This window comes from Zootermopsis nevadensis, unplaced genomic scaffold (genome assembly GCF_977971745.1).
Source record: "Zootermopsis nevadensis isolate Lab colony 2312 unplaced genomic scaffold, Znev_1.0 Znev_ptg000002l, whole genome shotgun sequence".
NCBI lineage: Eukaryota > Metazoa > Arthropoda > Insecta > Blattodea > Termopsidae > Zootermopsis > Zootermopsis nevadensis.
The window spans coordinates 18,181,172-18,205,577 of NW_028259134.1; the positions used below are offsets into that span (position 1 = coordinate 18,181,172).

A 24,406-nucleotide genomic window follows, 5' to 3' on the forward strand; every position below is an offset into this window, starting at 1 on the left:
CATTTAGAAAAGGACTGAAAATTCTAGAAAAAACCCTAAAATAATATTTAGAACATTACGTGTAAGGTCCTCTTTGTCTGAAACTATAGCTATATGTCAATTTAAAACATAATTAAAATTAAATTAACGTTAAGCCGTGGTATTGGCAAGTTCGCCACTACAGATGCCGTCATGACTCGGTCTATGAATCTTGTTTGTGGAATCGGATGTACCCGGGGGCACTGAGGTGAAGATTCTGGCAGACGTATTTTATGCGAAACTTCGAAAGATCAAGAATTGATTGTACAAGTGAGATATTTTGTTCGTTATATAATGCTTGTGTGCCAAAGCGAAAATTTGTCTAGCAGACATATGTAAATGGGCCTTCCCAGTACACTTCTATCTTCAGTAATGTCTTTGGTTTCTTCTGCGTTACGTAGCAACAGAGTTGATTAATGTCACCATATTATCGATCCGCCGCTGATGTAAACATTGCAACAAATTACTACATAACCGTATTAAGGTATATTACTGATGAACTAGTTGTAAAGGACGTACATTTCGCTTCAGTTACGTACGCACAAGAACAAACATGATTACATTGAGGAATTTTCTGAAATATACTTAATGTAAGTTGTCTTGAAGGACCTTGAAGGCATCACATATGGGAGGCTTTTAAGCTATTTAGACATTAATATAAATATTTGAATTAGTAAATCGAGTATTAGGTTATGACGACGGAATTAATTCAATGTCTTCTGGGTTTATATATCTTGTTACCATGTTCTTCCTAGATGTTGATGTAAAGCCAGAAGACAACATGTCACAACAACTCGGAAGGTAATTATCTTAAAAAAGAGAATTTTTATTGGTAGGCCTGCCATTGCTTGGTATACTTACCTGTAATTGAATTAATTGCCGTTACTGGTCCATCTATATGAAGTTCTCAGATACCTGATAGTTTGTATGAGAGATGCTGACATTCCTTCAATTCTTTCGATGTCCAGAGAGATTGAATCTCTCCGTCTGATTCTGAGGCCGTGGCATGAGACAGTCGGTCTAACTCAGAGATGAATCTGTCGAGTTCTGTTTCAGAAACCATTACGTCACAAACTGTACAGATACATAAAGTGTATGAGTTAAATACTGATTGAATTTCTTTAATATAAGAATATTCAATTTGGAACTCTTCACCTTTAGCTATACACACACACCTAACACAGCATGTGATAGAATATCACCTCAACATCTTAACTTGTTCTTGTAGGTTACTGAAGTACACGAACATTTTTCATAATATTTGAAGTTTCCGTCTTTTGCAAGATTGTCTCGCCTGTCTCATTTTCACTTTTCTTCAGTTTATCCAAAGAAGTTAAATTTATTTTTAAAGATTCCCGTTTCTGAACCGTTTCCCGTTAAAATAACATGGCGCCTTCTCGCGAACAGCTGACAAAGGGTGGTCCTTCACCTTGGCGGTTGGGTGGGGGGGGAGGATGACAACCATTTACCATCTTAAGCATTTACAAGGGCTTTGAATTGCGTAGAAAACGGCCGACTGTCCAGCTCACACACACAAAATGAGTTTCTGCTTAACTGTGATGGCTAGGTTGCATATTATTAAGGATAGAATCTAATTTCCAGTGTCTGGATGTTATTTAAGCATACATCTAGGACACACACAATATATTTGTTTACTTATAAGCTCGTCATTAAGAGAACGAAATGTGTTTTGTACGTGCTGCATTTTTCACCAGTCCTGTTTTTTCAGCGCGTTAATTTTCTGCCGGTAACAAGATATTTACATACTTGTGTTTATCGTACATGTCACAGGGTGTCTAATTGACGTGCTTTGGGTATATTCATAGATTGAAGAATACAAACAAGTGTGTGAAGTGACAGCTTTGTGTCGCCAGGATAAACGGCTTTGTCGTGCAGTGGTTATTACTTGTGGTCTCTATTCGAGAGGCACTGGCTTCTAATCTTGGTTCGAAAACTGACGATCCTGACAGGATTTACTCAGTCCTTCAAAAGAGCCTATTGACTTAAAACAGGCCACGTCTGTCTTCCTTGTTTGTCTTCTCTTATTTTCAAAAGTGGAATACGTCATATCCATGCCAGATGTAATTTCGACATCCGTTCTATATACCTTGAGATTCTGAATGCTTGTATCTGTTTCGAATAGGTTATGATAAATAATCTTAATACCACCACCGCCATTGGACAGATTTCTTTTTGAGAAGCTAATAGTTTCCAAGCTGGTCAAGAAATTCTTTGCCTTTTGTGGAACACGAAGGTTAAATATAATGTTTACAAGAGCCCGAATCTGTTCAGAGCCAAGTTAAACGAGTCCACGCATTTATTATTATTGTGTTAATATTAAAGTATGCGTCGGGTTTCTTGAGAAGTTAACAGTCGCTAAGCTGGTCACGAAAATCCACACGTTTTATGGAATCAGAACGTTTATTACCGCGTTCACAAGAAAACACCACTGCCCTCTATCATGAGCCAAGTGAATCGAGCCCATACTCTGGCGATGAAGATAACAATAATAACAATAAATAATATTTTGTAATTAAACGTACGGACTGTCGTGACAATCAGTTGCGATATATTTATATCTGTTATTGACGTGTTACATTTTTGGATTTCGAAGTGTGTGTAAATAACTTTGAGTCTCAGCCATGCCACAAGCAATTGCGTTTGTAACATATCGCCATTCACATGTTGTAGTGCTTAATCATTTATCTTCATTACACCAAAATATTGCTCGCGGTCCGCCGACGGTGGCAGAACATACTTCTGGTGGCTATCTGCCATCGCGCACGCATCCACCTTCGTGTCTCCGCTTGTAATATGGATCAGTAAAGAGCAGTAAACAAGAAGTTGGGGCAGAACTAATGAGTCATTTTATTACGAGAATTTCATCAAATAGCCGCAATAAATTAATATTTTTTCAGACAAAATAACAGGGTCAGTGCTTCATCATTTTTACAAGGTAAACATCCACCACGAATTAACACACAATCTAATTTACTAACAGAAAGATAGAACACAAAATATGTATTATATTTTTCCTTGGAATAAATGAGGTGATGTTCTACATAATGTAGAGGCGAGAAGGAGAAGACTCATGCACCAGAATAGATAATGAACTATTTCATAATCAGATAAAGAACAACAATAACATTAAACAATGACGTAATGAGATAACGATTGTTGTAATGAGTCCTGGGTCACAAGAAGAAACTAACTTTTAGTATAATTGTAAGGAAAGAGCTTCAGCTACAAGAGTCAATTACAGAGTCAGCACAAAAGATAAAATTTGTAAATAATAATAAGTACAATTCCTTAGAATTGTTTTGAGATTATTGTGGGAATTTAATAATATTGTAAATCCACACCACCTGACTTCTAGACTTGGACTCGCCACTGATAGCAGTTAATTCATTGTTCAGCTACGTAACTTGATGTTACAGTTTTACTTACGTAAATGTAAAAGGCGCGTCTTGAATTTCAGTAATTTTAAATGTATTAGAGACAACATCCTATTAACTGATTGCCTAGAACAGCTGTTTCTCGAATTATGCTCTTAACGTAATTGGAACTCCTTGTCATAGAATACTGTGTTATTAAAATGCTTGACATCACTGTCTCTCATCCTAAAGTACCGTACGTTTCTGTAACACTATGAAACCTGTATATTAAAAGAAATTTTCCCGTTTCTCTGGAATTTATCCATTACTCAATATCTGTGATTGGGATTATCCCCTTCTGTAAGATCCAATATATCAGGCATTTTCACCTGAAGACTGGAGTAGAGCCAGCTCCCGAAACGTCGTGGTTTCTTTTTAAATTATTGAATGGTAGAAAAAGTACAGAGAAACAGAAATATTTAAGTATCTGAACATCGTTAGAACCCTTTAAACTGTATGGTATATTTTAAAAAGTAGTCAAAATAACTACGCTTTCTTACCTGAATAATTTACACAGAACCGAGTTTAAATGGGAAGAATGATTGAGAACTATAATTAGTAACGTTGTTGAAGTGGTCGTGGCCTGTTAACTTTTAATCCCATTTGTCCGGAGATAGTTGAGGACACTTTTCCGGAGTTTCTACCTTTCTGAAACCTCATCTAGTCTAGAGAAATACCATGCCAAGTATTGTGCATATCATTATGTTCTTTCTCGTACTATAAGCTAACATACATATATTTAAACATAAACAGTTTCATATATAAGATTATTTTCTTTAAATTACAGTATTTAAACTCTATTTTCAATCGATATTATTGAGCCAGTTGATGAAACCCTTAAATATAGTAACTGAATTTTTACGATTCAGTTTTGACTCTGCGCGTTCATCATATTCAGTATCAATTACATAATCAGTTCCTCGATAATTATTATAATAATAATACTAAAATTATTTATTTGGGGTTCTTTCCATCGTCAGAATTATACGATTATAAAATTAAGACTTTTCGATAGTTGAATCCTGCTTTCGTCATCAGAAAAAAATGGCAAGGACAGGTGTCCTACCTTTTGAGAGCCCTGGTTTTGCTAGAGCAGACGTGGCGAAACCCTGACATCATAGAGAAATTGTTCACAACAAATTAAAATGAACACAAAATTAATGAGAAGAGCGAATCATCCACTTTAACTAATAAAATTAACGTGCAAGGATTGGATAAAAGAATGAAACTGTTGATTTACTGCAGAACTTATTTCTGATACACGTAAAGAATTAAAAAAATGGATAGGACTATATTGTATGTGCAAGGAGATTAAATATTTGTGTTAAATTAAATTAGTTAAGTGAAAATATATTTAATGGAGCTATCTGTCAGTTGAATACCGATTTCTCTGACAGTCTGTTAAAATAATTGAGTGTAATTCTTGACTTAATTATCTTTACAGTACTTTCCTTAATTTCATTTGAGACCTACATATGTTGTTACGTTCGTCACAAAGGAGTACTGTAGTAAAGGTTTAGACGGATACAGTCAGCCATTTGCTAAGAGTTCCTGAGATATCATACCAACGAAATTGAAGCTAACAAAGACCAAGTAAGAAGCAAGTCGCAAGACAATTTATTGAGATACAGACTAATATGAAATTTATATTTAGCAAACGTTGGTAGGTAAAATCATGAAGGGGTTTAAACAAAAATATGTTAGCATATCCTCTAGTTTTCACCCATTGTATTACGTATGTAAAATAGTTGGATTGGCTCCATTTTGCTTCACTGTAAGTTCAGATAAAGGTGTCGAAATTGACGTAAATATACACTCAAATATTGTAGGTGTTTCATGTTCCTTGCTGATAATTTGATAACTTTCCAGTCTTGGCGTCTTCAAGAAACCCAACACCTCACTTTATAACATCTTTCATGATTTCATTCCCATTGACAGTTTTAATGGCATTGTTAGCTATCACCATGAATCTGACAGTGAACCGGCATAAGTTTTGTGAACTTTCGAGAAAGTTAAACGATATTGACAGAGCTCTACTGAAATATGGCGTCTCGAAAAGAAACGTTTGGTCATATATTGAAATGGTTCTGCTACTTCTGATTCTGATACCTTGGTTGTGCGTTGATGGTTGGCTGTGGACTGACAGGATGGGCTTCGTGGGCGAAGCAACTCTGAGACTCTCTCATCTGGTTCAGATCCTAGTCATTATACAATTTTGCAAATTGACACAATTCGTTTGGCAGAGTTCTAAATTTCTAAACAAAGCTCTTCGCGTAAGCGTTAGACACGATTATGAAAGATATCGTGTGATTGAAAAAGAATTTCTAAACAACCCATGTTCAAACATGAGTTCTGTTAACATTATATCAATGACTAGACGTCTGCCAAGAACTCATAATTTTCCCATTGTTGAGAATGTTTTTCAGCGCAGGGCGACTGATAGACCAAAAGCATTTTTAAATTTGCTGGAAATTCGGTGTATTTATGGAAATATTTATGAAGCTGTAGGTTTTATTAATTCAATTTATGGCTTGTCTGTGCTGTTAGAATTAGTTAGAAATGTTCTAACAGTTATTGTTAACATATTGCAAACAATGGAGGTTTTAAAAAAACCGTCGCTTTATGGGCGTCCTTCACTCCTCTACGCATCTTTGGGAGTACTCTGGATTGTATTTTTGATTTCTCGGGAAGTGGCCATTGCTGTATCATGCCACATGGCAACATCTGAAGCTAAGAAGATACAGGACAACGTACAATGTACATTGTTACGTCAGCATCTAAGGACTGAAACATTGGAACAGTTGAAGCTGTTCTCAACGCAACTTACAGTGAACAGAATTGAATTCTCAGCCTTTGGATTCTTTACACTGAACCTATCAACACTGTCTACATTCCTGGTATCTGTTATGACTTATATTGTTGTACTTGAACAGATTAAATAATCGCTGCTTTTAAAATATCATGTAGACTTTGTATTACAAAACCTTTCCACCTATGTATTACAGAACTATGCTAGGGATATTATGTTTCTTTGTAAAATATGCATGTCTTCAGTAAACAGCTGATGGTGGTTGTCTGAAATCAACTTTGTGTCCGGGATTAAACATATGGTTTTATTCCAGTTAACTGAACTGTAGTATAGATAATGTCATGTTTATTGTCAGACATAAGAAGTTTAATAAAACGAAAATTATTTAATACGACGAGCTCTCAAATTTTCCCAGACATGGGGTAATTTTCGTATAGGAATTTTGTTGCTAAGGAGATAATATTTGAAACAGACAGACCAACTTCTTTTCTAACAAAATGTTGACGCAACAAAGAATTTGTTACGCGATATTTTTATTCTTGGTATGAAACTTAATTTCGAGGAAAACAGTCCGAAAGTCCGTGATTCCGTGATATATATTTTATCTGGAAGATGGATAGTCAGAAATATAAGGTGTTCTAATAAGAAAGTTAAGCTCAGTAGACGCTGATAATTTTTCTTACATTATATTCATTATCTTCGTTTAATTTTAGGCTAAACTTACTTACCTCTCTTGTACGACGTGAATACTCAAATGTACAAATGTTAACGATCTCTCACCCCCTGCAACGGGATTTGGCTAACCCTTTCGAAAATGCCCTGGTCCGCCACTGCTTATATATTTTGTGTTTGATCTTTTCATCGGTGTTGACCTGACCTGTCACATACGTAAAAGTTTGTTACACGCAAATGCCATGAGTAATCGAGTCATAACAGATCAATAAAGGTTCACACAATTACTGTTGCACTTCTAGTATTGTCCCTGGTAATCATTATGTCGCTTGAAAAATGTAAAACTGATATCACCGTGTTAGATTACTGTCTTCTGGGCTCTGACCATAATCGCCCTGATGATGGAGGCAACAAGGATTACTGAAATATTTGTAATCTTCTATCAGACTACACGGCGCTACAACCCAGAAGACAGCCATTTTCGTTCTTACCGCCATGAACACATCCATTCGTACGTAATATTGCCCTCGTTTCTTTGAACTCAATGCGTAGAAATATGTTAACAATAGACTACTTAAATGCGATAATCCTGGCCGTTTGACGTCCAGAGAAGATTGCAGGAAATGTAAGCCCGTTTACAGGGAACGCTGTTAACATAAAACGTACATAGTCGAAGTTCAAAAGTTTTCGATCATGGCGCGTTATAACGTTTAAAAATGTACTTTTGTCCACTGTTTAAATTACAGAACCACAAAGTTCCGAAATCAAGATTCTTCGTTAGTCATCGGATAAAAGGATTAAGTCTAAATTCCGTTAAAATAAAATTTAAACACTAAGTAAAATTGAAGGCAAAATTTTCCATCTTACTTATTAACGAACCACATCATGATGTGTTGACTTTGAAAATTAAATTATGGCCACTACATTAGGCGTATCCTGATTCACTTTAACACCATTTCATATTTTGACAGCATGTGTGTCATAGTTCAGTGAAAAATACTCTCTCATTTTGCCTAGATGAGCCTCGTATTATCATGCAGTTTACTAACCGACACGCCTTAGCCTCTAATTTGTTCTGGTAGCACACTTCTTGTTTCTCCAACCTATAATATACGCCAGTTACTAATATATCAAATATACAATAAATATATACGTGTAACATATAAGTTTCTTGCTTAATTATTAGTGTATGACAACTGCAGAAAAATTAGTCATGATGTGACTGATGGGACATTATCTTTTGTTCTGTGGATCACATTTTTAAATGAAGGACAATGTCCGGCCGTAATTATTTGTTGGATTCAGAGGAGACAAGTAAGTCATTACAGTGACAAATCTATTGAACGATGAAACAACATGATACATTTATTTTATAGTTAATTATGATGTTTACTGCTTTGTTTGGATATCCAAAACAACGCAGTCAGTAACATTCTATCACGGACAAAATACGCAGATGCCCCCTTATACATTCTAATGCGCAAGGAGATAGCAACTCGCGTCTCGACAATACGTTATACCTTCCAGATACTAAGAACGCAAGGATCTGAAACACTGTTTTGTAGAAGAATTTGGAATTGTAACTGGGGACAAAGATGAAGGTTTTGCCGTTGTGTTTGATGGTAACTTTTTGTAGTGGATTTAATACAGACGCATTTGTGGGGACTGTAACGGCAATTAAACAGCACTTCCGTTCACGATTTGTCTATCTGCTACATGATCAACCTATCGGTGAGTGTTTGTGTGTGTAAGAGCACTACTTGAACATTTCCGTCTTCTGGGTTGTTGCGCTGTGTAGTCTGGTCGATGTTAACCAACGTTTCAGAGGTCATACTGCCTCCGTCATCAGGGCGATGAGTATGAAGATTTCCGTCTTCTGGGTTGTTATGCTGTGTAGTCTGGTCGATGTTAACCAACGTTTCAGAGGTCATACTTCCTCCGTCATCAGGGCGATGAATCTTCATACTCACCGCTGAGAAAACCTCAGATCTTACAAGAGTAATACATATTATTTCATAAACTGTAGACTAGTTAAGCACAATTATGTCAATTTTGTAGGTGCGAATTAGCCTGGTAGCATAGAGTTCATTTTTTTGTCATGCTTAATTTTTAATAATTAAACATTAAAACATGTTTAAATCTGTTGTATATGATATAACAGAGTACTAATGAAAATATTAAGAATTAAAATTTAAAATTTTGACAGAATTGACAACGTTTGAAAATGGTTTAAATGTTTTCAGTTTTCAGAACCCTCTGTGAATTAATTCCGAAACCTTTTTTTGTCCATTTGATGGGCTTTCTTGGGTCATCCCATTCAAATGCGCCTGTCTACACACGGCGGCATATCACAGAGAGGCGTGAACTTAGTCTATACATACACACCATACATCACTCTGCCAATGTGATGATTCACGATTTGTACTCTTGATTTAACACGGTTAAAATAAACAAAATAAGATAAATAGGTGGGACTTTAAGCATGACTTGACATTCATAAATGTGTTTACATATATCTTCAAGTGAAGAAACCTCATAGCCAAGACCTACAATAACCGATCCTTTTGGCAAGAATTAATACCCGGAACATCTGAAATACGACACGAGTACTAATCACTTTACCGCGACGTTCGATCCCATTTAATGATAGATGTTTTATTACAGTCGATCTCTTTCTATGATCGACATTTCATTACTATCAATATTTTATTTGTTTTTGGTTTCCGTAACCGGAACGGACGGACCGACAGAAGTATATTTCTTATTCGGTAACGGGGTACAAATTAATACGTTCTCCTTCGAAACAAAAAATAAGGTATTTTCTTCCGTGCATCTGTATGTACAAATATTAAGTACCATATTTCACGTCTCTCAATCAGTTATTGATGTGTCAGTTATGTACTAGTAAGAAATGGGGCTGTTATCCTGTTTGAGCTAGTCAGGCAATATATATTAGCGAACAAATTAATATGTTGCATGTCATAGGACGGTTTATAAACCTCTAATCTATGAGATTTGAAGTTCTTATGGCGGTGAATATGTTTATTGCTGTCATAACCCAAAAGACCACAATTTACATTTTTTTAATTGGCACATAGCCTCCATCATAACTTGTTGTCCCCTTCCTTCTGTTGGATTTTTGGAAACAAGAAGCATACGAGAGTTAATGGCCTTTTATAACAGATAGACGGAGAAAATTACATAACGCATTGCATATGCTCTGGACCTATCGTTTATCAGGAGGAACTTCAGTTCAAGTGTCATGACAAGCGACCGCTTGATTAATGTTTTACTGTATTGGAGAATAATATTAAAACGAATCATATTCAAAGTAGGATGCTATGTAAGAAATAAACTTGTCTTTAACTATATTACGGAAGGTCAATTTTAAAGATATTGCAATGATTCTGTTGATGATGTGCGACTAACATTACAGATCCTTAAGTCCAGTTAGTTGGTCATTATGTTTTAGTTATCGTAAATCAATTTCTTACTAACAAAATTCAGTAACAACTTTATTCAACGGCGTGTTCTTAGGGCTGCGACAACATGCGAAGTCGAATGATTTTACAAAGAGATTTAGCGGAAGTCACGTGACCGTAGCTGTCCTCTCGACCCCCAGGATCTCCGATTCTCTGGATGGACTACATTGTGGACTGAAAACCTGCCTGTTGGTTATACCTCACGGCTTGCAAGACATCAGAATTTCTTTGGTTAAGGTACTTTCACACATGATTTGTTTATATTTAGTGCTTCAATTTTAATGTTGTTTCAGTGGCCTCATTTCTAATTGATTTCGTGAAGGAATGGCCGGACACTTTCTAGAAAAATAAAGAAACACTCCTTCAATAAGTAGAGTGGTAAATTAAGCAACTTTTGCAGATATTACCAGCTTTACGAAACGAAAATACTACTAAACGTTATCGAAAGTACGAGTTATTTTATAATGCCGCTTTGTGACGTTCTAAACATTCCTTTCTGTGTGGAGTGGAGGGGTTAATATAATCCGAAACACACGCGCTTTCTTGCCGTCAGTTGGGTTCAGTGTAACGTGGGATACAGCAGAAATAAGTTTGTCCCTTTCATACGTGATCATTTGGAATATCATTCTGGTGATTCTAACTTGAAATTTCTATCACATGAAGCAATCCAGAAGGTCACATTTATATAGGCCGAAAAATGTTTCTTAAACGCCACTTAGAATTCGTAATTAACATCTCTCATCAATTAAATTGCGTCGTAGAACAGACCAAGAAGCCACGAAGAAAAATTACTCTTGTGTTTAAACTCCGCTCTCTAAAGGTTAATCAGTTTAACGATTTGGCCGATTTATCTCTACTGAATATTACATCCCCCCTCGGTACAGACTGGATTAGAAGCTGGATGGATCTCAAAATCTGTCTGGACGTGATGGCGAAGAAGGTTTCAGCTGCTGCTGGGTCTCGAACCTCGTCCAACTGGTAGCCAGAATCATTGTTCTGACCAAGCTATACGTAAACGTACTTAAGTCGGTGTTAAAATAGTGAATTATTTTTAATTACATTATTCACATTAACTGAAGTTCGAGGAATTTGAATAGTGGCTATTATATCATCCAGTCTGAAGCTTCGAGATTAGTCTTGTGCGGCTACTGTGTATTTGAAATGGTGTGAGATGCTGTCTCTTTTAGATTTCATCAAAACTACACATGTCGAGTGTGAAATGGCTCTTATTTCTGGAAAATAACACTTCCTTAGAGGAGTTCTTTACCGACATTAACATCCCCTTCGACTGCGAGTTCCTGGTGGCTCAGCCAGAAGGTGGCCACGTCGTCGGTTTGACCGAAGTGTACCGTGTTAGCCCCAAACTTCCTCTGCAGACATACCGTTTCGGCAACTGGACTCCTGATGGCGGCCTTACCTGGCCAACAATGAAACTTTATGAGAGGAGGAACCATCTTCACGGAATTACCCTCAAAACAGGCGCTTTGCAGGTGTGTAAATTAGTGTGATCTTGCCATCACCTGCTTTAATTATCAACTTCCGTAATGTGGATTTTACTGATTATCAGATGATCTGTAATGTATGTGTTATGAATTTATTTGGTGTTCCTCAACATCATCACAGATAGCTTTAAAAGATGATTCGCTTTTAGGCCCACAAACAACACCAGTGATAGGAAGAGTCACTGCTTCTATTTCAGTACAGTTAAAGAAAAATATTTTTGAATTCTATGCGATGTAATTTACTCTGTAACTGAAAGGGAGTTTAGTTTTTCTTGCCAGAAACTTCACATCGGTTGGGTCGTTTGTTTCATGTAAAATGGTTTTATTGTATATTTTCAGTCATTCGTTTCCTTCAGAAAAAATAAAGCTGTTTGGAACTCGATATCACAGGGATTCTTCATGAAGCTATGGCCGCTAATAAGACGGGAACTGAACTTCTCGCAAGTATATTCGTTTTAAGTTTACGTCTTTTTAATTTACTTCTCTCATTTCAACGCACATTTTGCGTGTGCTAGAACGCTCTGTGAATGAAGATTATGTGTCACGTAATGCAGTGTATGTTTCACGCTTTCAGATGTTATTATTATTTTAATGGACAGTTGTAGTGTAGGTAGAGCTATTTCCAATTTGCATCGTCCAGCAGTCCTATAATAAGTCTGTCTGTGTATTTTATGGTTAGCGTCTTTAGAGGAGTTAATAACAAATATTTATTTAGATTTTACGTAATTACGAAAGTTAGTTTTCGACAAAACAGTGAACACAAAATTATCAGTCCTATATATTTCATACTTGGTAAGCCCATGAACTCGTCAACTACGAAAGCAATTCCTCCACAGTACAAAACACCTCAGCAGCCAAGGGTTGGAAATCAGGCATATATTTTTAAACTTAAATTATTGTAACCACTTCACGGAACGCTCTTTAAAAAAATGCAGAAATCTGTTGAGATTTATATAAATGGTTTAGGAATTAAACTGCAAGTACTTCTTTACGTTCTTGGTACTGCTTGTACGTTACGAGGTGTCTCCTGTCTACATAGAATTCACCTCTATGGCAGTAAAGACGGCGACATTACAGAGGGCTTCATGACCCCCGACGGCTTTTGGACTGGGGTCTACGGCTTGCTTCAGAGGCGTGAAGTGGAGCTCGCCTTTTTGCCTATCACGATGACATCCTCGAGGATTGATATTATGGACTTCACTGTACCATTAATGGAAATGAGGTATTGGATTCAAATAGTACTCTGAGGTTTACAGTTTAACGTATTTGAATCAGACTTAGAATGGTATCTTATGGCATGACGTAGCAGCTGAAAATTCCAGGGTGACAGTGCTGCATAAAACAGTACCACCATTGTTTTACGCTGTTACTTTTAACTATAACTTGAGAACAGACGACTTTAATACTGACAGACTGATAACATGTTACCATCCTGTGCCTGCACACACATAACTAACCCTGCCTTGAAGAGATGATAGTTGCTCAGTTGATGAAGATATTCACTGCTTTGTGAAGCCTGCTTACAAAATCCTTTGGATGAAGTTCCACATGCTTTAACATGTCCAGTAGATGAAGGTGAATGTTTAGCTTTATGCTCCGGCTGCTTTACTCACCAGGGGAAAGGACCCAATACTCATTACATAGGAGAATCAGAAATACCGAGAGCCGGTCTGGAGGCAGTGGTGGCGAAGAAAACTCTTGCCTCAACCGGGAATTCTGCCCCAGTCATCCACCTCGTATGAAGTAACTTCGATGACTCGTATTTTTCTTTACTTCTCTGTTTGTCAGAACATCAGTGATCATCAAGGAACCAGACTCGTATGAAATGCAGTGGAACTCAATTTTGGTGCCATTTACTTGGCAGCTCTGGATTGCTGTTTGCGTTGTTATGGTACTGCTTATAGTTTGCCTGGCAACTACACATCGGTTGAACTGTCACTATGAAAACGTCGAGGATAAGGATTTCGGGTTCATGGAAGCAATTTTTATTGTTTACGCTGCTTTATGCCAACAAGGTAAGTAAATACGTTTCTACCTGCCTAGCTTATGCCCACTGACAAACAAAATTACTTTCTTGTGTGAGAAACGTACGGACTGACATTCGGTGTTGCTAACCTATTATTTGACCTTTCTAGAGTTTTTCTGTCCAATCTGCCAAATATATACTAAAATTGGCTCACAGAATAATTAAGAAATCTACAAAGTAACAGACTCATTAACTAACAGATTGACCATACAGGCGACCAAAAAATGTTTGGTCGAAACCACGATGTGTTATATCTGCTAAGACAGTCTGTCTAGTTGTTCACCCATTCGCAGCAACATACCAGACGAAGCGTTTAAATATTTACGTATGAATTCCTTCTTAAAACAGCAACCATCATTCTGAATCTATTTATTTCTTGTGTCTTGCGAGCTTCGTATTAGCTAATTGTTAACAGCACAGAAATGTAGGTCATTAATTTCTTATATGCTTTTATGAACACGTTTATTCGAGAAAATATTCTCGAAGCTGTCAAGCCCGTATCTGTTGTGGCGCCAGTCCAATAACTCATTATTTCTTTGGGCTGAGAAAGCCGGATCGTGAGGCTGACCGACTATGGTATTGGCGTCGTTCTCCCATCGTGCATCGTCCCTCTTACCGGAAATCGAACTCAGGAAATACTTTCCTATGTTTTAACGTTACTATGTTCTCTTCCTGGTGTCAAGTTTGGCGCAGATCAGTTTGTCCGTTCTCGAGCTATAAGCGAAGAAATGCATTAACACAGTTTCATCTTTGTAAGATATTTATTTGAAAGATGGCACAGTAGCTTTCAAAGGAAACGTGTCTCTTCACAGGACACAGCGACACTCCCAACTCGACTTCCGTCCGAGCAGTCTTCGTGACGTCGTACCTGACCGGAATGTTCCTCCTCGGTTGCTATTCAGCAGCCTTTATCACTCACCTCACGCTGAGGGACCCTGTTTTGCCCTTCACGGACTTCAAAGGGTTGCTCGAGGACGGCTCTTACCGGCTTGGCATGGCTCTGATCAGCGCTCAGCTTGAGTACTTCAAAGTGAGTAGCTCACTCGCTGACTTCAGTATTACCGGATTTATACACTTTGCCCATCATAAATTAGTCCTACAAGAGAACAGCTTTTCGAAAACTGTTGTTGTTACTATCCACACGTGAAGGCCAGGGAGTAACTGTTGTGTTTAGTCCGTTAGAAAAGGTAACCTCATTTACTTGGCATCCATAGTCACTACTTTATAAGCCATTAAAATCATTTATTTTCAATGGAATTAATACTAAGTCTTTCTTTGCTGCTTTCAAATTGTATAGTTCGAATCTGACAGGGCTGCTGTAATATTTTCTGTAAATAACATACATTATTGACGGTATCTTTCTGCCTTCCGGGAAAGTTGCAAATTTAACTATCAGTCTTCGTTATTTTATAGTCCTAATGTAAGCTTCGAAGATCCAGCAGCCCAGTGAGATATTTGTTTCAGAACTCAAGTAACGAACTACTGAGAGACATCTACTGGAAGATGATTGCTCCACATGAAGCAACTCTTGAACTTACCGATTTTCCGGGACTACAGCGACTTTGTTACGACAGAAATTACGCTCACTTAGCGTCTGATTATATGCTCGTGTTGCCAGGATATTTACCACAGTGCAGCATTACTCTGGTCCCACAAGCTTTCTACCCTGGGACGATGGCACTCGCCACAGTGAAGAGAAGCCCTTATCTGGGACTTCTGAATTACATGTAAGCTCTCATGTTCTTTCCGCTAGCATTTATAATAACTGATTGAATTTGAACGTATGTGCACTCATGTTTACAGTGCACTGAAATTCTGTTGCATAACTTGCATACTGTTGCTTGCACTTTATTTATCCCTGTTCCACGTTCTGTGTACTTACGAAGAGTTAAGAGCCGTACTATTTATAGAAGGGGAAATTTCTATATTCATACATACCATAGAATTGATTTTAATATATTAAGTATTTTAATCTTAATAAACATTGTTTTTACTTATAACAGTTACTCGGTTATAGTAAATGCTTGTCTTCAACAAACTTCGAATTACCGACTGATATACCCGTCAATAAAACGGCGTATTAGCTAATCTGTCTGACCAGACTCCTAAGTTATATTTGAATGATTAGCTCCTACTTCGTATTATGAGGACATCGATTTCTGTTCTATGCCACAAGGCTGCAAACTTGATAAAAGTTCTTCACGGCATTCCTGTGTCTCTCCCGGAAACTGACTGAAATATCGCCTTAAATTTGGCTGAGATCGCTTCCTTTCATAAAATTTATCATTTTCAGTCGTACGTTCATATAATGTTGTAATCTGTATGAGTTACTTAGTTGACAAAGCGTCGCTAAATATAAATGAAGCGTGACAGAATGATAATTTTTCAAGTAACAGACGGACCCGCCAACCAACAAGAGGCAAGAAGTTTCTTTAATTGTTAGACGGATATGGACCCATACATAAACTTCTTGACCTCAGGATGCTGTGTTTTTCAAATAGGAGCCTTTACAGTTCCCAATCCAGTTGCATTCTATTAGGTTATCGACCGAAAGGCCTACCAGACAACCGTCCGGTCGAACTAGCCACTGACACCGAGTGACGTGACATCTTGCAGGCTGCAGCGGATGAGACGCCATGGTCTCCTCAGGGGCCTGTACGAGCGATTCCTATTCAAACTGCGACTAGCCACTCAACAGGCCCAGGAGAAGAAGAAACTGTCAGTGGACCTAAGCGATGTAGCGCCTGTCTTTCTCACCCTGGCGGTTGGAATTGCCTTCTCATTTGCTTTGTTCCTCTTCGAATTCTACATCATGTGATTTTCATTGCGTGGACGAGGAAGTACGAGTGTTGTTTGATTCTAAGGAAAATACCATTTCTTCGGCCGAGCGTCTTTAAGTATGGCTCTAAAATTTTATTTATGATGATATAATGTATTAAAATAAATTATCGCTTTACAGTCAGACTTTTTTCATTTATATTCTGACTTGTGGCGAGCTAAGAATCATCTATCAGGTTAACAACGCCTAGAGACGAATTTTATCTGATCGGTTCTGACGTGCTGTAGCGTATGGAGTAAAATTGAGGCATTTAGCTAAGACAGAAGACTTTTAATAATGTTTGTTTGTTTGTAAAGTATTAGCCAGGTGACACTATTAACATGGTCGCTTCGCCTAAATTTTGTAATATAATAATTCTCTTATTCTCTGCAGAATGCCAGTAATTTTTTAGGTGTAAATTTTACATTTCTCTGGCGAGTTGTTTTTCACCGTCGTCACTTATAGCTTTGTGTGAATTGCAATGGTTAACCATTCCGTAGTCCCCGGACTGTATACCACAAAGGTCGTACCGTGTTCCTTGCATTTCGGAAAACCGGAGGGTCATAAAACCGTCACTTGCGTTCGTTCGTCAGACAAATAATAATTTTGGTGGTTGAGGAAAATGTATTACAGGGATCGATGTTCCATATAATTACATAATGTAGTATTTAAACGTTTCTGGATATATGTTGATGTATTTTTATTTACATTTATGTTTGCGTATTGAGCGATGGATGTTCCTATAGAGTGGAGGCCGGTACACATTTTTGTGTGAGAGTGAAAGCAATCGATTGCTATAACGCTTTCGACATTCGTTGTTTTCTGGCCGTCGGGAGTTTCCAACTGGCCAGCATTTGAATAAGTTCCCATGGATCTGTCGCTCTATGACCAATAGGAAAATTGCAATTAAATTTCCGGCCACAAACACAACCAGAATTGGCGCTACTGCAGCTAAGTTCACTGTTGTTGCAGAACGATTTACATAAGATGCCTTTGAGGTTATGTAGTGTTGGCGAATCCTAGATTGAACTCCTTTCTCGCGAAGTTGAGCTAACCTGTGCAGAAAGGTAATATTTATCAAAGGCTGTGACATAAATGCTTATGTTCAAAATCATGAATGTAACATGTGTCCACACGTAAATAAAATTTCTTGGGAAACGAAGTAGTAGACCATGAGGACTGATGTTAAAATATTTTTGATTGTATAATTTAAAATCCTACACTGTTATGGTCACATGTTAGGATAGATTAGCCCCTTACTACACAGTGAATCTAACATACTGCAGCACGCTTTTATGACTTGGTGCTTAGACACAGGGACATTTTTCTTCACAATTTATGGGCATGTAAAGTAACGTGCAGTAATACGTTAGATAAGATGGAACCAAAGGAGGGAAGTAATTTGATAACTTTACTTTTGAACTCACTTCCAATTGATGAGGTACTTGTAAGGGCTCTTCTTGGACATAATGTAGGTCAGAGGTTCCGGGTAGGAAGTTCCAGGAAGTGTTGTCATCTGACATAACGTCGCCCCCTTGTACTGCTGACTGACGAAGTAAGAGCCTGCGTAGGCGTACTTGTGCAGAGTGCAGACTTTTTTAAACCCTTCAGAGTCGTCTCTCGGTATATCGTTCGTGAAGGGGGCAATTAGTTTCTTGTAAACTTCATTTTCGACTCCTTCCACGGCTCCCTGCAAAAGAATAATAATACCTTGGCGTCATTACATGGTTTTAAATCCTTTACACTCACAGATATAGACATTTTTTCAACAGTTAATCCTTTCCATGTTATGCACGATACATGTCGCGTATATTTCAGTAAGATCAGTGGAAAAGTCCTCTTTCTTTAGTCAAATTTATATGTGGATTTATAATAGCAGAAATTAGCCATAGAAACATGCAAGAAAGACACGGTTTGTTTTGTTTGAAACTCAGCATGGTCGGATTTGATTTGTTCAGCTTTTAAAAGAATTCCACGTTCTTACGGAATTCGAAAAGTGATTGTCGTCATCTAGGAATCTCGCCATTGGACTCAAACAAGAACCAGTTTGGTGCATCATATGAAGTGCTGGTGAATAGCTTCATACCAAATAGGAAGAAATCATTTCAAAGATTATGATAATGATATAGCATGGAAATATTACATTCTTCTGCGAACTGGTTGAGACTCATCATGCAACGTAAGTATTTATTATTATTATTATTATTATTATTCATGTCTTGAGACTTTTACGGCGACTTAAAGTCTAAAAGTTATATCTTCGCGGGCAATCAGCCGTTTCAACTCGGAACAGAAGTCCAAATTTTCGGGAAAATTTCTGTCTTCATTATTATTGTTATCGTATTACATCAAAAATGTTGAGAACAGCGGAATTTTTCAGGACACCGAGCCTGTAGGAACCGTCGGACAACAGTCCCTGCAGATCCCTGAAGGGCAGGGCTCTGGGCTGCACGGCTAGACTGGAGATGAGCGACGCAGAGTAACCGGCGAATATCACCAGTGACATCACGTAAGACGTCAGCGTCACAATGCGCCCTGCGGTGTTGTTGACTGCATCTCGCTGACCTGCGAGGTAAGAAGATTTCAGATTGCAAATGGGAAGTGACTCATTTAATGGTACGTGGATGTCTGGCCAAAACCAGGCCGAGCCTGCATTGGCTACATTTTTTTTTTGTAATTTAGTATGTAGCTGTGTAGTTTTTGACAAATTACAAAAAGCATTTGCTCGTGATCGGCTTTCTCTGTGGTCATGTGGTTTACAGTTTTAGATTTACAATAGCTAAATGTTTATCAGCCGAACGGAATAATATAATGAATTAAAGTAGAAAAACAATTGAAAGTACTGCAGCTGAAAGATTACAACCTGTCAGATCTTTGAAGCATTAGAATCATCTAAGTAATTAAAAATGAAGTTACTACCTCAACGGGAATACAACGTGTCTCTGTTATAAAGACTAGTTTATTGATGTTGTGTAGGAGAATGTTAGCTGTTTGTTCTGAAAACAGCAAAAGAAACCCCTCAAATATTGTGGGCAAATTACAGATTTGCTGTTAAATTTCGAATCTCAGAATGTTAAAGTAGTTGGCACGTATATGTTACTTCTGTTCCTTTCACGGGAGTTCCGTGTCTGGTATGGACTACAATTCCTTGGTCAGCTGAACTACTATCAACTTCTCAAAAAGAAATCCTCTCCGAGTGCGGTTAAAATGGAGAGTTACAAGATAATAATTTATGAAACTGTTTCAAACAGGCAGAGACAGAGGATGAATAAAGGCTAAAACGAAGAATAGGGGAAAGAAAGAAAGGCAGGAGAGTTATAACCGAAGAGATGAAGTTAAATGAGAAGTGAAAGTAAAATAGAAGTTGTGAACGAAATATTATGAACTGTAAATTCCATCGTAGTTATTTTAACTACTAACTGACCTTGCTGGCACAAACAGCCGAGGATGTAAAAGAATATGGCCACCACAGATAGGGTCGGGTTCCTCTTCTGTCCGTCATAACTGATGTTGGTGACCGCCAAGCAGACGCTGAGGGCGCAGCAAGCAATGGCCACTGCCAGCCACAGGCCGTAGCTGAAAGGAGCGAGGTAGAGGTTCCAGGACATGTCTGCGCTGTTTGGTATCCTTATGAACACTCTGGTGCTGAAACACAAACCATCCTCATGTTCCCTATGGGTTCCATAACAACAGCGAATTTCTGTACTAGCCGGGCGAATATTAACGTCTCTACTAGGACTGAAGTCCAATGTGAGATGAGATTATTCAGGGTATAGTAAGCGAATATTACGGTAGAGTGGTTACCAGTCTTGCTTCATATTTGGGGAGTTTGGGTTTAGTATCTAGCAGAAAGGCCATTCTATAATTCGATGTTGTATATTATTTGTTCAGCATCGTTACGTAAAGACAATCAATGACAAAATAAGTGTCTAGTGGAGTGTAAACATTGTCATACGTCGAGTGATCGCGGTATTTGCCTCAGTCTGAAGGGAAACTTAGTAGGATTACGGGAACATTGAGGAATAATGAAGTTCGGAGAACACCAACCGTCAAAAGTAAGACTGGGAATGGAAATGATATCGCAGTGCCTGACCTTGAGAATTCGACTGTGTCTATGAAGTCCACCACATTGGATCGTTCACTTGTTGCTGTGAAATCTCCAATACCGATGTCGGCCTCCCGATTTTTCACCAACGCTATCATTCCGCTCCATGACCCGTTTGCAGATTTAGAGCCGTAAGATTCCGTCTCATGGTACACGGTGCTGATAACAAGTTTACCGAAGAATTATACCTTAATACTATCTTGAATACGACTAGGTATATATCATGTAAATGCTGCTTTCACACGTCAAAATTCAGTGGTTTATAGTTATCATAAGATAATATTAAAATACATAAAGAGTGAAGTTGCACTCGGCTTAGAATATCTACAGTGGGTTGTTTTAGTACGAACATCTGGGTTCCATAAAAGCAATCCTGTATAGTTTTTCTTTGTTTTCTCATCAAATCACATAATGTCTATCCGATATAAGACATGTTTTATGACTAGCAAAATGCGATGAAGATCCTTTGTTATACATTTATTTAAGTTGTTACTATAAAGAAACAATACTTTTACTTACATGGCGTTTATTTCCTCCGCCATTGTAGTCCACATCTGCCCAAAATATCCTTCAGCAACCTCAGATCCGTCTGAATTATTAACTATGTTGACGACCAAGTATTCCTGAACAGATTAAAACATTCTTCAGTACTGTCCAAAAGACTGGTACGTCCAGTCTCTCGCTCACTCCATCATAAAATGTCTTCCTGAACACCTGATAGCTGCTCAAATTTTCAAATTCCCTACTTTTATGTAGGCATTAGATTTAACGCCATTTCTAGGTCTTGTACCAAGTCAATACCTTCACATCATGTTCTTCATGATAATTAAAATAACTTATGCCTATTCGTCCATCACAATTTGGTCTTCCAACTGGTCTCTTACCATGACGTGTTCGGACCAAAATTGTCATCATCTTATCGTTCGTCTTCTTAATGTGCGAATGAATCAGAATTATTCCAGCAAAATATTGCAATATTAGCTACATATTTGTTCAGTTCATCGTACATTGAAGAGCCAAAATCTTTATTTGTTCACCTTAAATAGGACTTTATGGCTCAATTCCTAGACACAGGGTCAAATATACCCTTGTCATATATTGAAGAGGTTTCAGCTTACGTGTTTATAAGTTGCCCGAATGACACATCCTTGTAGATTGCTTCTTCTAAGAAGAAAGTTCGTTGAAGGCCAGGTTAGGCTGCGAGCAGGAGTCCAGTTGCCGAAACGGTATGTCTGCAGGGGAAGTGTGGGGCTAACACGGTACACTTCGGTCAGACCAACGGCGTGGTCATCTTCTGGCTGAGCCACCAGGAACTCGCAGTCGAAGGGGATGTTAATGTCGGTGAAGAACTCCTCCAGGGAAGAGTTCTTGTCCAGGAACAGCAACCAGATGGCTCTGGATGAGTGTGTCTTCAAAAATGACTGTGGAAAATTGTTATAGGCCTGTGTTCATCAGCTTTTACATGACCCTAATATTGTGGTAAATTAAGATTAGAAAATAATTTTCGGAAAATACACGTTACTCAGAACTGTATTATAATTTTATAATTAATTACCAGAAAAAAAATTTTACCCTAGTTTATCATTGGGTTCTGGTGTATCAGATAATTTATAGGACAAGCCCGAAAGTCAACATAGTGTTTGACGTGAGAATTCATATACATTTTAACTGATTTTGATTTTATTATCTTTATGAGCCCTGATTCCTCTCTTTTAAAGCAGCTTTTAGATTACTTATATATCCTTGAAATGTTTTATACTAAATGATGCATGCAGTTATACCTCGTATTAGGCGAGACAGATATTTTGTTTGGCCCACAGTGTTATTTAATGTGAATAAGTTACCAGAAAGGACTGTTTCTAACCTGATGTATGTAGTTTCTTGTTTCTGCATCGCCTTTGAGTACGACGTATATAGACCGCTGAGTAGAACACTTTCTGCTGACGCCAGTTCTAAATACCGTATCCATTATAGGAATATATTCGTATAATAAGTGCTTTCGAATTTTCTGCATCAATATCTTAGCTTCAAAACCTAAAATGCATATAATGTGTTATATAATATAATTAGTGTCAATAAAATACCGATTAATTTGTCCATTCGCAAATAAGTAAAATATTTGCTATTTACTGAGTTACTCATTGTTTATCTATCGACTCAGCTAACTAAATAACCAAACAAACAAACAACTAAGTTAGTCGCCGGCTTTTCACTGTGGAGGACCGAGTTAACTCGCAGGACATTTTATGCAGGATTTGTAGCGGACGAAGTGCTACTAGGACAGGTTTCTCTACGAGTCCTACGGCTTTTCGCTGTCGGTAATATTTCACCGATGCTCCACATTCACTAACGAGTTGTCTGGGAAACGAACAACGGGCCCGTTGCCAGCCGCAGTTCCGCAAGGACACAGTTTTATCCCAACGTGATAATAAAAAAATTCTGTTACAAAATCCAGTGATTAAGTAAGAATCGCGAACAAATCTATCTTATTATATATTTGTGGAATTTAATCCGGTTCATTTTCTCAAAACTTGTATGCTTCCTGTACATTTTGAAACGCATATTTCTGCATTTAGAGTGATAATTTCTAAGAATCTACCCCCACCACCAAAAAATACTACCCACTTTTATGACTGTCGTTAGCGAAAATTCACTTTTCACATAAAATGTTAAATTCAATCTCACCTTGTTGTTGAACGCGAGAGGTCATCAGAAATATGCAACCGCGTTCAAACTGATGATAAATATCAGCTATGAGTTCTGTTAATGGTAGTACTTTTTCTAGACCGGCGCTGATAGCCCCACTCGACAGTAACAACATGATCCAGATAAACGTCCGCATTTGAAACATCTGAAGCACGGAATGCATTCTGCTAGTGGCGACAGACTCGTCTGTCATGAAATTCGAACAGAAACAGACTACTTTCCTGTGGATGTAGATATTTCGTGAGGAATATAATTAGTGTGGACAAAGGGAGGAGTTCCACACGATGCAGATCTGAAAATGTTCAATGTCACGTGCATGAATTGGTCATTTAATTGCCAATGTTAAGCTATATTCATGTTTAGTGTCTAGAACGACTTTCTTATCGTTTCGTGATCTGTATACACCGCGTAATGATTAGAACCTATGGCTTTGTTTTCCTATCTTTTTTGCTGAATTATTGCAATCAAATATGTGCTTTCTTTCTTCGTGAGATATTGTGGCAGTAAATGTGCTGATGTTGTAAATAGGCAAACTTCTCTCCATCCATGTAAATAAGACAAATATAAAAGAGAGCGACAATGTTTTACTACTTTTAAAGAATCATCTGGTATAAAATGAGTAACAAATCTAAAGTTCCTCAATTGTGCCCAATTTCGGGCTCAGTTTTTTTTATATTGACTATTTTGCTTTTAGAAGTTAATTTTGGAACGGTGTGGTAGGTTTGTAAACACACCGGTACCTAAATATTTTAGGTATATCTTTACAACATATAACCTGTTCTGCATCTTTAATTTCAATTATAATTTGACGTGGTTGCATAACATTTACTGACA

At 37.7% G+C, this 24,406-nt stretch overlaps 2 protein-coding genes across 8 annotated transcripts in view; one reads left to right on the forward strand and one right to left on the reverse strand.

Moving 5' to 3' along the window:
* Positions 1 to 19,248, forward strand: part of LOC110831555 (putative glutamate receptor) — a 27,008-nt gene extending 7,760 nt beyond the window's left edge. Inside the window, exons 2-9 of one of the 7 annotated variants that reach the window (XM_087352375.1) lie at positions 10,471 to 10,652; positions 11,603 to 11,905; positions 12,257 to 12,357; positions 12,957 to 13,139; positions 13,706 to 13,932; positions 14,756 to 14,973; positions 15,408 to 15,670; positions 19,142 to 19,248. In XM_087352375.1, the coding sequence (XP_087208501.1) occupies positions 11,621 to 11,905; positions 12,257 to 12,357; positions 12,957 to 13,139; positions 13,706 to 13,932; positions 14,756 to 14,973; positions 15,408 to 15,670; positions 19,142 to 19,157 (1,293 nt within the window). In that variant the 5' untranslated portion in view covers positions 10,471 to 10,652; positions 11,603 to 11,620 and the 3' untranslated portion in view covers positions 19,158 to 19,248. Of the gene's footprint in view, positions 1 to 10,470; positions 10,653 to 11,602; positions 11,906 to 12,256; positions 12,358 to 12,956; positions 13,140 to 13,705; positions 13,933 to 14,755; positions 14,974 to 15,407; positions 15,671 to 16,482; positions 16,906 to 19,141 lie in introns of those variants that run through there. The other 6 variants (XM_087352386.1, XM_087352363.1, XM_087352383.1 and 3 more) reach the window with 6 other exon arrangements.
* LOC110831553 (glutamate receptor ionotropic, delta-1) lies at positions 17,238 to 23,929 on the reverse strand. The gene is made up of 9 exons (XM_087352341.1): positions 23,552 to 23,929; positions 22,731 to 22,900; positions 21,985 to 22,287; positions 21,386 to 21,489; positions 20,855 to 21,025; positions 20,186 to 20,406; positions 19,109 to 19,326; positions 18,189 to 18,451; positions 17,238 to 17,816 (listed from the first exon to the last, which is right to left on the reverse strand). Exons 1-9 carry the CDS (start codon positions 23,763 to 23,765, stop codon positions 17,462 to 17,464), a joined length of 2,019 nt encoding a protein of 672 aa, XP_087208467.1. The 5' UTR covers positions 23,766 to 23,929; the 3' UTR covers positions 17,238 to 17,461.
* Positions 23,930 to 24,406: the final 477 nt, after the last annotated feature.

Excerpts from the sequence above, each read along its gene's own strand:
- LOC110831553 (XM_087352341.1), bottom strand. The coding sequence starts at position 23,765 with ATGACAGACGAGTCTGTCGCCACTAGCAGAATGCATTCCGTGCTTCAG. Across the intron at positions 22,901-23,551 it reads CTCTCGCGTTCAACAACAAG|GTTTTGAAGCTAAGATATTG; the intron begins GTGAGATTGAAT and ends TATGCATTTTAG. Across the intron at positions 17,817-18,188 it reads AAGTACCTCATCAATTGGAA|GTTAGCTCAACTTCGCGAGA; the intron begins GTGAGTTCAAAA and ends CTTTCTGCACAG.